We start from the raw sequence: 13,513 nt of genomic DNA on the forward strand, positions 1-13,513 counted from the left end.
ATTGGCCTTTTTCTGCCACACAGACGTCAGACACATTCCCAAGATTATTAGGGCGATTAACTCGATGAGGAACACGAGCAGTGCATAGCACACTCGCCACACCTGAGGAATCTCGAACTGGAAGAAATACTCGGGCAAGTCGAAATAGAGAAACTTCAGCAAATGCGGCATCTCGAATGGAGTCCCATCACGTCCACGAGTAACAAACACGCCGCCAACAATGACATAGGCCAGAATCATCACCAGAGTGTGAATCCCAATGCAACCCATGAGTTGGCTCGGAAAGGCGTGATTTCGTAGGTTGTGGGAGGACGTGAAATACAGCAGGCCTGAGAGTAAGACGCCGGTGTTGATGGCACTCTGCCCGGCCATGATCCACGTTTTGGCCTTTCCAAACGATGGCCAGGGGATCTCAAACACCAGGGCAAAGTCGGATCGATTCATATTCGATCCCACCCGAATGAACACTATAAGGAGGAGAGTGGCAACCACGCTGAGAATCAATGGCAAAGCTCGACGGAAGACGCTAAATCCTAAATACAAGAAGCACGACACTACAAGTAGCGTGAAGACGAAAGAACCGCTCGTGATCATTGGGTTGCCATGGACCCGCTCACTCCATTGGGCATCAAAGGGATCAAATTGGTCGGTGAAACAAGCTCCAGACTCCAGACCACTGTGGTTCGCAGTTGCATCGGAAATTGGACACGTCGACGAAGCGTTTGGGTTGGTCAACATCCAGCCATCTTCACATTCGTGGCAGAAGCTAGACATCGAGCCCTAAAAGCGGGCATGCATAGTTTAAGAGTGGTTGAAGTAATCAGTGAGTTATAGACCCAGAAATGAGAACAGCTACCTGGGTAATGCCAAGGACTGCGGTTTGAATTGAATGCACACAATGGATCATTTTTTGATTGCCCAATATCGCCGAAACCAATACAATAGCATGCACTAAACCTTGACCCAAAGGCTTAATGGACAAGGCGGTTGTCCAGTGACCAGACTGCGATTGTCCAATGAGGCAGTGCGTGAAGGCCAACGGGAAAACCACGGTCAGTAGGGTTCCAATGTAAATGGAAAAGAAGGCCAATCGACCATGGTGGAACATTTTGAGTGAGGTGCCAATCAGAGTCTCCACATCCCAAAACAAGCACATAAGTATGAGGAACGCTTGCCAAGGCGAGTTCTTCTTCACAGAGGCATTTGGGCACGGACTAGAACCGAATAATGGACACTCAGCGAAAGCCCCGAGATTATTAAACAATAGATGTGTAATCTTACCTTCTAGGTAGGTTCGTCAAGGTGAATGGCGTTGGTGATCGAGCATCAAAACTCCCGGTTCCCGCCAAGCCCAAGTCCACCAATTCCAATGTGGAAATGCCAAATGTCCGAGTTCCCAAGAAGGAATGCAGTCCATTTTCGGTGGTAAACGACGGATCAATACTGTCTGGGGCTGTTCAAAGCAAAGACCTCCCATGAAACGGCCCCTTCTCTCAATACTTGTTATATAAAGATACACGCACAGTATAGCTTACCTGGTTCACAAAAATCACTACTCTCTCTCAAACTGATTTCGTCTAAATGCTTAAAGTTTCGGTAAGTAGCATGATGTGGCGGCGCTGGCTGCGTCTTGGTGTAGGTCTGATTCTCCATATCCTCAAACATGGGGTTGACCAGACTCTGAGGTAAATCATGGATGTCTTCTGTATCACCATCCACCCAATGTCGCTTTCCACCCGACTGACCTGCTCTTGAGTCCGACTGTCGAGGGGTCGAGGAGGATGTCGGTAAATCCACGGTCATAGCATTCAGCTCAAACCGCCCGGTTTGTTCGGCCAAAGGCTTGGATGTTTGCCGTCGAGATTCCCCACTCGTCACTTTGAACTTGGCTTGAAATTTAGAAGGCATCGTTTGGAAACCAAGGCCACCAACTGATATGGATCACCTGATCATCGTTAGGTTGCGCGATATTATTGAGGAAAGATCCGAGAACTTATCTGATTTTCTCTCCTTGGAAGTACCAGCAGTGTTGTCATTTGTCAATTGTCAAAGAAAATTGACAAAAAGGCTGTCAGTGAATGAACCAACGACTACAATTGCAATAAGGCAAAAATAATGGCAAAGAAAGCATAAAAATGTTGTCAATTTAATGTGCTTCCTTCTAGTATTCGTAAGGAATACCTAGGTGTTGTTGATCCGGTAGCTTCTTTCAAGTCAGACTTGGACAATTTTTTAGCTGGCATTCTAGATCAACCCTACATTCAAGGACTAACTCAGTCTGCCAACTCAAATCTGTTGTTAGACCAAATATCATTAAAAATTTAAAAGGGGAAAAATAGACGAAACGCGACTTTTCATTTTAATAGTATTGGGGACTATATTCCCTGTAGGGGTTAGAAAACCCCGTGAAAAACTAAAGCAAATAAAAACAAATGCAATTCATGTCGTTTCACTGACAGTCTGGCGTGTTTCATTCGAGTTGATGTAAGAAAAAAAAATTAAGTGCACTTTTATTCGAAGAGATTAGATCAGTTCAGAATATTTAGTTGTGTTCAAAGAAGGTACAAAGCTTCCATGGGCTGTGTCGTAAACCATTTTTTTCAATTCAAATTACCGCAGAGACCGAAAACCGGACCATTTGAGTGCCCCATTAAGGCTTCGAGAAACTCTATTTATTCGGAACAATTTCAATTCCATTCGATCACTGGTTTATATAATCATATTAAGCCATTCATTCAGAAGTACTCCTCTCCTTGCATAAAGCACGGACTTCTAGAAATATGGATTGCGAAAAAGCTGGCAAATCGGCCTGCTCTTGGTCATGGCAACTCTGAGCCACTTTCCGAATTAAAGTAATTAAATAATAAACGTAGATCTCGTAAAGGGTGGGAGTCAAGAATGCAATCATGAAAACAGTTTTTTAAAGAAAAACTTTCCAACAGAGGTGCTTGGTTTCCTTCGCATTCATGAAAGTCGTTGCTATACCCATGAGAACCGTTATTATGATAGAAAAGCGAAATTACTCATTTTATTTTGAGGTCCTAATACGAGTAAACTGAGCGGCAAGTTTTCATTTTCAATGTATTTTAGGGCAAGAGTTGTTTAGGGTTATCAACATAGGTAATTCAACATTAAGAGTATGGGCTATGAGTGAATGCATGTACTGTAACGGTGACTGGAGGTACAAAATCATTGACATGAAGAGCGTGGATAAAATACACTGGAAGTTGTCATTGGCCTACTTTCGCTAGCTTGTACAAAAGCTGATGAGGGCGACATATTCAGAACAGTTGAGCCTGGAGCGGACAGGTGATTGCTAGTATTAAAACTGTTCTTGGTGCTCCCGCCGAATGCGTTGTGAACTTTGGATGCGTTGATGGAGGACGTGAGAGAATGAACTAGGAGAGACGTCGGGAATCCACCGTGACTGGGGAGAGGGGATCCCGGGACCGACAGGGAAGGTGAACCAGATCTAGTGGGACGAGCTAAGCCAAGATCTGGAACAACAAACATAACTTCAGGTTTGAAATCCTTCTTTTCCCCTGGCTCCAACTCTCACCTGAATTTGAACTAAAATCAACTTGAGTGTCTGAATTTTGAGTCGGCTCATCTTGGCCGGAAGATGGAACAAAGCCCGGAGATCTGGAATCGCCGCTATGCTTCCTCAGATGCTTCTTGTGCTTCATTCGCCTATTTTGGAACCACGTTTTAACCTGAAACGATGAATGCTTGTTCAATCGCAGTCCGGCTGGAACTTGAGCTTGGTGATGTGGGTGGGCCATGCCCTCTCACCTGGGTTTCTGACAAGCTCAGTGCCGTGGCTAGTTCCACTCGTTCGGGTGTAGAGAGGTATCTTTGGGCTTCGAATCGCCTTTCTAGGCCGCAGAGTTGCGCATCGGAAAACACTGTCCTCGCTTTTCTCCGCCGACACTGCTTCCCACTTTCCGCCGAAAAGAATGACGAGAACGACATGCCTGAAATGGATACGGAAGTATGTACACACTCTATGCACTGCATGCATAATAATCAACGACACAAGTATAAAAAGAGGATGAATAAGTTGATGAGTTTACCATTGGGCAGAAATAGCGAGGGATGTTGTTTGTGCAATGACAACATCGATCCAAAATTTCCCATGGAAATGGGCACGTCCTCGGAGGGCGGTGACGGCAACTCGCCACCACTCCCATGGGTGGAGGATGAGGCCGCGGCCGCGGCAGCCGCTACAGCAGCAGCAGCGGCGGCCGGGCGGCGGGCGAGAAATATGCCGCCAAATGGGAATATTCATTCAGGTATTGACGCAGGTGCACGGGAGTAGTAGGAATGGTCACGTCAGGATGAGATTCGTTTAATTCCGGCTGAAACAGGAAATGGACCTTTATCAATCATCGTAGGAAGTAATAATTACACACCGAGGCCCTTATCAATAATGATAAGTAGAGAACGGATTCAGAGCGTTTGTTTCGTTTTTTAGGCTAGAGTAAAAGGTTAAAATTTAATTGAACCCGAATTCGGTTCCATTTTTTTGGAGAATTTGAGTGTCTTCCCAGATTCCTCAAATCTTTGTGGTAGCGAGTAAACTTTCTCTCTCGGCTAATAAAATAACAACGAATTTTGCCACCCTTCTTTCTTGGACTCCTTTCTAGCTTTATTTGTTGAGCTTTGAGAACTGCAAGGAGCACATAAGCAATGATCCTTTTGGAGTATGCTCTTTTGATAAAAAATTTGGCTATCCTTTAAGGGCGAGCCAGATCAACAACAATTTATTCCTTGGGGGATGAAAGATTATCTCTGTTTGAAATTAGAATACAAATGAATAGGTTTTAAACTTACTTCTACTCGAAATTCCCAGTAAAAGTATTCCATAAAATGTAACTTAAAAAACCGTTGCGAAACTTTTGCGGTAGTTTTTCAATGATCAAATGCACGCTTTGCCCTTTCTATTTTCGGAATAAAAATATATGGTCCAATACTGTTACGGTCCTTATGTAGATGTGATTGCCCCTTTTCCATTGATACGAATATCTTTAAAAGGGACATTTACTTTGATATTAACACACAACAGGCATTTGCAACAGTCATTTGATCAATGATGCTAGTACTTTTTAATACAAGAATGGTTGAGCGATTAAAAGATTCTTTCTTTCCGTGGCATTAAACCTATGAATCAAACATAAAAGAGTTATTTACTTTCGTTGAGCAATGATATTCTAATGCGATGATATGTTTGATTACAACACACATTATGGCCTTCATTTGCGACCACAAGAGCCTCCAAATTATGCCGAACTCGATCGCAATTGACACCGGAGGACGTTAGGCTGCGTTACCCGAGGTGACTCATATTGGCTTGCTTCGTGAAACTCACACTTGTCTCTTCGACGGTGGAAAATGAATGCCATTTTTTATTAAAGAACCTCGGCAGATGACCAGGGTTCAAATACTTTGAATGTTTAATTAAGTTGTTTTCAATGCAGAAAGTGAAATTGCCGTTATGTCTGGCCACCTTCTGGGGGAAACTGGTAATATATGATTGATCTAAGTGCTCTTTTTACAAGCAATTTTAAAGAGCCGTCTACGTACTAGAAGTATCGCACAGCGTATGTACATATTGACACTATTCAGCATCTTCTGGATGTTTTGTTGCGCCTCTTTGAGATGAGTCTTGATTAAAACACCGACTATCCGTGATCATTCAAATTAATCAAGGTGATCAAATCCTAGACGAAAGTTAAGCAACTCCGGGTTGAAAAATCAGAACTTACATAAAAAAAACAAGTACGAGATTGTCTAAAGTTTGAGCAGCGATACAAAACTCAATTGACACAAAGTGTAGAGCTAAAGATCAAGTTACATCAAATTTGGGTGTACGCTACTTGTTCGACACATCAAGAAGAGTAACGTTCAAATTTTGTCACAATCCGGAAGAACCCGATTTCCATGAATAAAGGTTGAGTAGGTTCTTAAAAGCCGAAGTTTTTCGCACACTAAATTTCACTTGACTTGACAAATCATTTTTCCAAGTAGTTTCATTTGCATTGTTTCTCTGAAATCCTATAAAGAATGTATTAGGCAGGAGCGCCTCGATTTGTCAAGAATGCGCCGGATGCTTTCTATTTATCACATTTGCACAAATAGCATGTGGCAGGATAGAAAAAGGATGGAAGTGTCCTCTTGTCATGTTTAGTGAATCATTTAGGCTTCTGTGATGTCCTTAAACGAATTCATATTTTTATCCAGTTTATGGCTTTGGTTCTAGGACTCGTTGATACTATATGAAAAACCGAGCAGAGAAAGACCATTGTCATAACTGGCTCTCAGACATCACAATAAGGCCATTGATTTGTTGCTTGAGTCGCTTGGTTGGTAAAACCACAACACTGTATCTCTTAACCGATTACATGTGGTAGATGCGGTTTTGTCTTTCACGCGGTCAAGAATGCGAGAAGAACGGATCGCCAACGGCATGACGGTTCGGGCTCATTCATTGACATTGGACAACGGAGGGATGTGAATAATTATGTGGTTGATAGCAGTCTCCCGAGCTTCTTTCATCTATGTAATTGCTTGACAGTTATATTTTCTTCTCCCTGACCATCTTGATGTACCTTCTATTGGATAGACTGGCACGAGTCCCAATCACATGTGAGCAGGGCTCATTCTGGGTATTAAATCTTAATGAATTCGGAAAGTCCCAACCCCTGAGAACTCAAGTGTTGCTCGGTCACTCGCTCAGCATGATGCATTCTCATTATCCATCTTCTTTGCAAAAATCTTTGCCTCAGGATTTAGGATTTTCAGGATTTGAGCCACATGCTACACATGTACGGAAATCAACAACCAAGTGAATCGTACTCCTTAACCAGATAATTTTCATTCCAATGACGACATTCTAAAAACATCAATAATATTTTAGTCAACTCAATTTGATCGACAAATGGACATACGGATTTGAAATTCCACTTTGATCTTCAGTGCTGATTTAGCCCTTAGAAAGTATTTTGCTCAATTTGATTGGTTTGTTATAACTCGACATGCACTAAATATCCAAAAAAATAGTACAGAACTAATGAGAAGATTTCTTTTTTGCATGCTTGTCGATCAATGTTGTTTAGTGGTGTTAGCGAATTGGGAAAGGAGAATCAAACCGGGATCTCTCTCATGCGAGAAGCCTGCACTAACCATTACGCCGCGTCTTCTCCCTTGTCTTGATTTGGATTTTGCTCATTACCAGTGCCAAGTGTTGAAACTGATGGATGAATAGCTTCTCGGCTTACCCTTTAGGCCTTTGGAAGAGAATGTCTTCGATGAGAAATGAACTGCTGCTGTTCCTTAAAGGATGATGATGATGGTGATGGTGATTGCCTTGTGGACTATCTTCTTGTGACATGGAGCTGGGGGATGAGGTCCCTTGATCGGTAGTTCCCTCCACTTTATCACACCTTTGGACCTGTTGAGGGGATGCCATATCTGCAAGGACTAAATCGCAGCCATCAAGTGCGAGCACATTACGGGCAGATCGCCCTGAATTGGTGACACGAGATCAGATAGACTCTCTTGGGTCGACATTCACTGCTAAGTATGTTCCGTATTGGTTGTTGGCCGCCGTGATTGGTTGATTTCCCTCCCTAAACCACGCCTTTCCTCCCGATTCTTCGTCCTTTTCGACGTAACGGGCTCGATAGTGCCGTAAAGAGCAAGCAAGTTGCCTATGGTTCCATCCATGGTTTTTTGACTATTGCTTTTCCGCTTTTCCGCCTTTTCCACGCTTGGAAGAGGCAGAGGGCGCACGCAAGCAGGAAGCCAGTTTCGCTTGTCTTTCTGGCTCGCTCCGGCCTCGTGTTCCAGTGGTGCCAGAAGGAGGACTATTTATCCCATGATTGGACTGAAGATTGGGTCTATTGAGAGGGATCAGGGCCATTTGATCTGGTGAGACCGTACGTTCACGGGCTGGCATCCTCAGCTCTTGTTAAAAGTTCCTCTTTCTTGGAACACTGTGCATACAGACGGTGTTTTGAGAGCTTAACTGGGAACCAACCATGTCGATTTTCTAATGTCTAGTACCAGATATTATTGAGCTTTGATGCCACTTAGTTTAAGCAAATTGTACGCGGTAAATCGTGCAAATAGATCTTTTTACACTTGGTTTGTTCAATGGTACCTAGTACATACAGAAAATTATTTCAGGCAAACAATTTCCCAAATGGTCGGTTGAGAAACCGATGAGTTGGTAACATGCAGCGTGAGAGTCAAGTTTCAAGTCTTTTGCAAGCACAAAATAGAGGCCACAGTGTCCGTACAATGATCAATAAGTGATCCAAAGTGCCAAACAGAGTCAGAAAAGTCATGGAGTGGAGGCTGTTGGATGAAACGGATTGAAACCAATCAAGAGCAGTGTTGTTATTCTCAATATTTTCATGTCATACTGCAGATCACTCTTCTGCGTCCAGGCTATGATTTATTATTAGTTTGATTCGTCCGCGTGCTTTCGTTCTCAATAGGACTCTGAAGAATGAGATGAGAGTTTCTTTAATTGCTACAGTAACTTAAATCATTTCAAAATACTTTTTCAGCGGGATATTTTTTGAGAGGGGGGTAAGTTTTATGGTTTTTAACCGATGTTGGTGAGTGATTTCCTAGCAAGCCGCTGAAATAATGAATGATGAAATAGTTGGTCATAAACCAAATTTGAATTTGCCGATATAAGGGACAGTTTGGAAGCAAACAATTTAGGTCCTATTGAAAACTAAACAAGGGTTCGTTCATCTAAGCTTAGATTCGCTGTGAAGGTACGGGCAAAAGCTTTTGAACACAAAAAAGCCTTAAGGCTCTTTAGATTTTATTGTCCAACGAACTCGCCCTGTCGAATGGTAAATGTAATTCCTTTTTTTCTCATTAGGGGAGTTTGTTTGACCATGGATTAGGACAAAGGCCCAGGCGGCACTTAGGAATATAAAGAATAAGATATAGTTCATATTTTCGTTTGATGCTGTATAACTCAAGGGTCTGAAGTCTTTCCAATAACTTTGGTGACCTACACCAGCGATGTTTCTTTCTTGCGAAGCTCCGTTGCACCTTCTCGATCATATTCAGCCTTGCTGCGGTCATTGGGGCTCAAATAGAGGATGCATACTACACGTGGGGGAGAAACAGATATTTTCTTAAACTGGGATTTCAGGGCAAACAGGTCACCCCACCGACCTCAGCACCCCAAACCAAAAAAAAAGATACGTATTCAGGCCCATCCGCTAGATAACCCGAGATCAGAACCCCTAACCAAACATAGCAAATGCTGGCCGCCGTGGCTGGAATCAGCCAAAGTTTGATGTCGGTCCTCGAAAAACGACTCGAATCTTTTTTCGGATCTTACCCGAGATTCATTGGAGTTGCCTTTTATTTCGTCTTATTGGTGTTTCCTCTACGTTTCAGAGGGTTGAAGGCAGAGCAAGAGGAGTCCTTTGGAGAGAGGAAAGCTTTTGAGAGGAAGGCAAGGCAAAGTCAACCCGACATACAGTCAACCACCAGACCAACCAAGCCAACCAACCAGCCAACCAACCAGCCAACCAACAGCCAACCAACAAGCAACCGAGAGGATTTGACAATCGAAGAGGCAAATTGACTCTGAATTGATCTTGATGAAGGGAAGAATGGCTTGTCATTGGGTGTCATCTTGGGTGGGCGAGTTATTGGCCAGCCATCATCCACCCAACGCTAAAAGTGACAAAGATGCGGGAACCTTACAGACTATCTGATCCATCTCATCGTTAATATTATGGATTCTTCCATCCAAAGATGTGAACGAATAAATCCCATCAATTGAAGCCACCTGTTTGGTGTTGTTCAAGGTTGTTAATGAACAAATTGGAAAATTGATAATGCATGTACTTTGAGAAATCGGTATACGTAGAATATTGAAACCTGTAACATTTGAACAAGCATTAGGCTGATCCTTTAACATCAAATCCATCAAAGGAATAGTTTCTGACGTTCCGGATCACGCACAAGCCATAGGCAACCAACTACGTTAATGCACGAACTTCTAGAAATAGGAACTGAGAACGAGCTTCCCCCCAAATCGGCCTGCTCTTGGTCATATCAACTCTGAGCCACTTCTCGAATTAAAGTAATCAGAAAAGGAATGTAGATATCCTCAATTAAATGTAGGTCATTTTCATTTTATTTCCTTGTAAAGTGGATCATTTAAAAATTATGTTGTCAAAAGCCTTTGTAGCTGACCAAGAGCAGGCCGAAAGTTCGAATTTTATGTAGTGTTTACCACCTAACTTTGGACATATCTCCTGAGTTTCTGAAGCAAAGCTCCGGGCTCAAATTTGACCTAGTTCATCTATTCAGCAAGATATTGTGGTCGTATCAAATGCTTATTTGCTTATTTGGAATAGAATCAACGGTTTAGGAGACAAGAAATGCTTGCTTCCGTTTGCAGTCCACATCTCTAGAAGTCCGTGGTTAGTGTCATTATGGAATAGCGAAGAACAAATCGCTTGAAAAATAGTGACTGACGGAAAACATTTTATTTGTTGAACAGCAGCTTTAGGTGCTACCATGGTGTCTGAAGCGTGTTCTGTAGATCAGACTGAATGATTTGCTGCAACCCACAAATAAAATATCAAAATTTAATAGTTGATAAGTCATAATCTAGCAAACAGTAATGTACTTGTGTGAGTATTGCTGAATCTGATGGTCAGACAACCTGAAAGAACCTACGTAAGTTACAACAATAACAGAACTTACTAATTCAGGTAATGGGCCTGAGTCCATTCCCAGTATCCTGATTCCGTTCCATCATTTCTTGTCGTAAACAATGGAAATGAATTCCTCTCAGGGTGAAGCTTGGGAATCGCTGCTGCATGATCAAGCCGCTGGATGGTTATGCAGATGACAGAAAACTATTACTATGCAGTACATCGACACGAGTCCATCCCTGCTTCGCTGACTTATTTATGCATGGACATAACCAGCAATACACAACCACAGGTGGGCGGGATTTTGATATTAGGATTTGATCAATACATAATAAATCCGTATGCACTCAAAATCCATATCAGTGATATGTATTTTGAGGGCAAAACGGATTTATTATTGGTGCTTCTTTCTATGCACCTTGAATTGGTGGGAATTTTTTTTTTAATTGCAACTTTTTGCAATTCATGCCTAAAATAGAAATTTTAATATACGTATGTTACGAGTTCTTGTTGCTTTCTATCAATCTACTGTACTGCTTTGCTATGATTTGAAACACGTTTTTGTTCAATGTGGTTGTTGGATACGATACTTAGAATAATGATTTTGTTGACGCACTGGAGAGACTTTTGTGTGTTGAAGTTGAAGTTTAGTAATGATTTTGACCAGCCTTTGGTTATCGAAGCCTACCTTTGAACAAAATATCCCGATATGCACGAGAGAAGCTCGTACCAACGAACTTGGAAAAATAACAAAAAATGCCCTCCATCCATGGAATAAAGGTGAATCAGTCGGCTTTATCTCCGGTGAGGGCATGTCATTTTCCTCTCTATCAATGCCTGACTAGCGTGATTGTTCTGGAGGACTGGAGCTATTTCTCCTTGAATTTTTTCGTTTTTATTTCATATATGATATGTTTAAATATACCCAGAAAAGCAAATATTTTTCTGTTTTTTCTCGTGACTAAAGTAATTCATCCAAACATTGCCGATTTGTCCGAAAAAACACAACAAAAAATCCATGAAATCCTTACTAAAGCAAAACACATTGACAAATTCGATGTCTTTGGGACAAAAATCTGTTTTGAAGTTTTTTCTGACCTAATTCAGCCCACAAATACATGTACAGAAAAAGGTCACAAAACACGGAAAGAAGTGAAAAACAGGTCAAAATGTTAAGAGGATTAAAATATGCAATATTGTGCACTTACAAAAGTTAAAAAAGTCAGACTTGGACAAGTTTTTGACTAAATTCCAGATAAACCTTATATTCAAGGGTTAGCCAGATCAACCAACTCTAATTCGTTGGTCGATCAAATAATATATATATAAATAAAAGTTAAATAAAATGAATAAATTTCTCGTCTTGAACTGCTAGGATTCCAATACCAGTAGCGGCAAGGAAGTCTGTAAAAAAGGTTTACAATACATAAAGTTATGAAAAACAGCATTGTAAATAAAAAAAATGAAAAAAAAAATGACATCGAAAATCATCACAAATGATAAAGCAAATAATGATTAGCGATTAAAGATAGACGAAATGTAACGATTCATTGCGATGGCACTGGGATTATATTCTTTGTAGCAATTAGAACAGCCCCTTAAAAAAGAAAAAAAGAAAGAGGTATATATATTCAACCTCATTTGGGCCCGCAAAAATTCGAAAAGTCCAAAGATGTTTCACTAGGAACATCACAGGATTGAGAGAGCTCTCATATTGGGAGAGACTAAAAAGTTGGGACTGTAACAGGATTCAGAGAAGGTACGAAAGGTATTTGATATTGTAGTCTTCAAAAGCATTCATTAGCTTTGTCCCAGCCCAAGATTTAGGGCCAATTGTAGTGACCGTAGAGGCTTAATGTGCTTTTTGAGAGCACCTGCAAGACCTCGAGAATCCAGGCTAGTTCGAACAATGAAGTCCACTTCTCTTCTTTCTCGGGCTCCTTCATTGTTTAATTTGCTTCCCTCTAATATTCGTAGGGAATACGTAGGCCTTGTTGATCCGGTTTCATCTTTCAAGTCAGACTTGGACAATTTTTTAGATAGCATTCCAGATCAACACTACATTCAAGGACTGGCTCGATCTGCCAATTCAAATTCGTTGGTAGACCAAATATCATATAAAGATTGAAAGGTAATGTAAGATTACCGGATGGCGGCTGTTGACTAGATGTTTATTGCTTGTTTGTGGAGGTATATAGTTATATCAGAGAAATCTGAACTACAGCAAGTGAAATGGTGGGAGCACGAGTAACGAATACATATAAATGATGACGGATGACTAGAATATAACAGGTAATAAATAGACGAATTATAACCTATCATTTTCATACTACCGGGGATGAAATTCCCTGTAGCGGTTAGAAAAGCCCTTGAAAATCCAAACCAACCCCAAGCCAACCCACTAACCGACCATTAAAATGATATTACTTAATCTCACAGAATAAATAAAGTGCGGCATATGCTTCTCAAGAATATTTTCAGGGGCGATACGTCTACCACAACCTGATGCACTAGAATTGAGACTCAAAGCTTCCCTTACTCAAGCAGCCCCTTAAGAAGTTAAATTTGTCGTTTCTTTACAATGCAATATATCAAGCAAATGTCTCAGTAGGGTTCCAGGCCAAAAATGAGCCCTACTCCCAAAGTAAAACTTTTCACAGACGCACTCGTTTTGCCCAAGGAGTTTAGAGCCGCCTTCCTTCTAAAAGTTCGTTATAAATATATATGACAATGTGATATAGTATATGAGAACGTTGAGAAAGGATCGCCACTCATCTGCCAATCTCTCCGAACCTCCTTCCTTTCCTCTC

The 13,513-nt window shown here is 41.5% G+C and overlaps 2 protein-coding genes across 2 annotated transcripts in view; both read right to left on the reverse strand.

The window, feature by feature from the left end:
• The window catches only part of LOC131890817 (uncharacterized), a gene marked incomplete in the record, with an annotated part of 3,138 nt that extends 1,164 nt beyond the window's left edge, over positions 1 to 1,974 (reverse strand). The window contains 4 exon segments of the mRNA XM_059240250.1: positions 1 to 780; positions 857 to 1,214; positions 1,282 to 1,453; positions 1,536 to 1,974. Of these exon segments, the coding sequence (XP_059096233.1) occupies positions 1 to 780; positions 857 to 1,214; positions 1,282 to 1,453; positions 1,536 to 1,908 (1,683 nt within the window).
• Positions 1,975 to 2,650: 676 nt separating this feature from the next.
• On the reverse strand, positions 2,651 to 4,357 carry LOC131890301 (brain-specific homeobox protein homolog). The gene is made up of 4 exons (XM_059239624.1): positions 4,074 to 4,357; positions 3,793 to 3,974; positions 3,560 to 3,713; positions 2,651 to 3,497 (listed from the first exon to the last, which is right to left on the reverse strand). The coding sequence occupies exons 1-4, from the start codon at positions 4,135 to 4,137 to the stop codon at positions 3,190 to 3,192; spliced, it is 708 nt and encodes a 235-aa protein (XP_059095607.1). The 5' UTR covers positions 4,138 to 4,357; the 3' UTR covers positions 2,651 to 3,189.
• Positions 4,358 to 13,513: the final 9,156 nt, after the last annotated feature.

This window comes from Tigriopus californicus, chromosome 11 (genome assembly GCF_007210705.1).
Source record: "Tigriopus californicus strain San Diego chromosome 11, Tcal_SD_v2.1, whole genome shotgun sequence".
NCBI classification, from domain to species: domain Eukaryota; kingdom Metazoa; phylum Arthropoda; class Copepoda; order Harpacticoida; family Harpacticidae; genus Tigriopus; species Tigriopus californicus.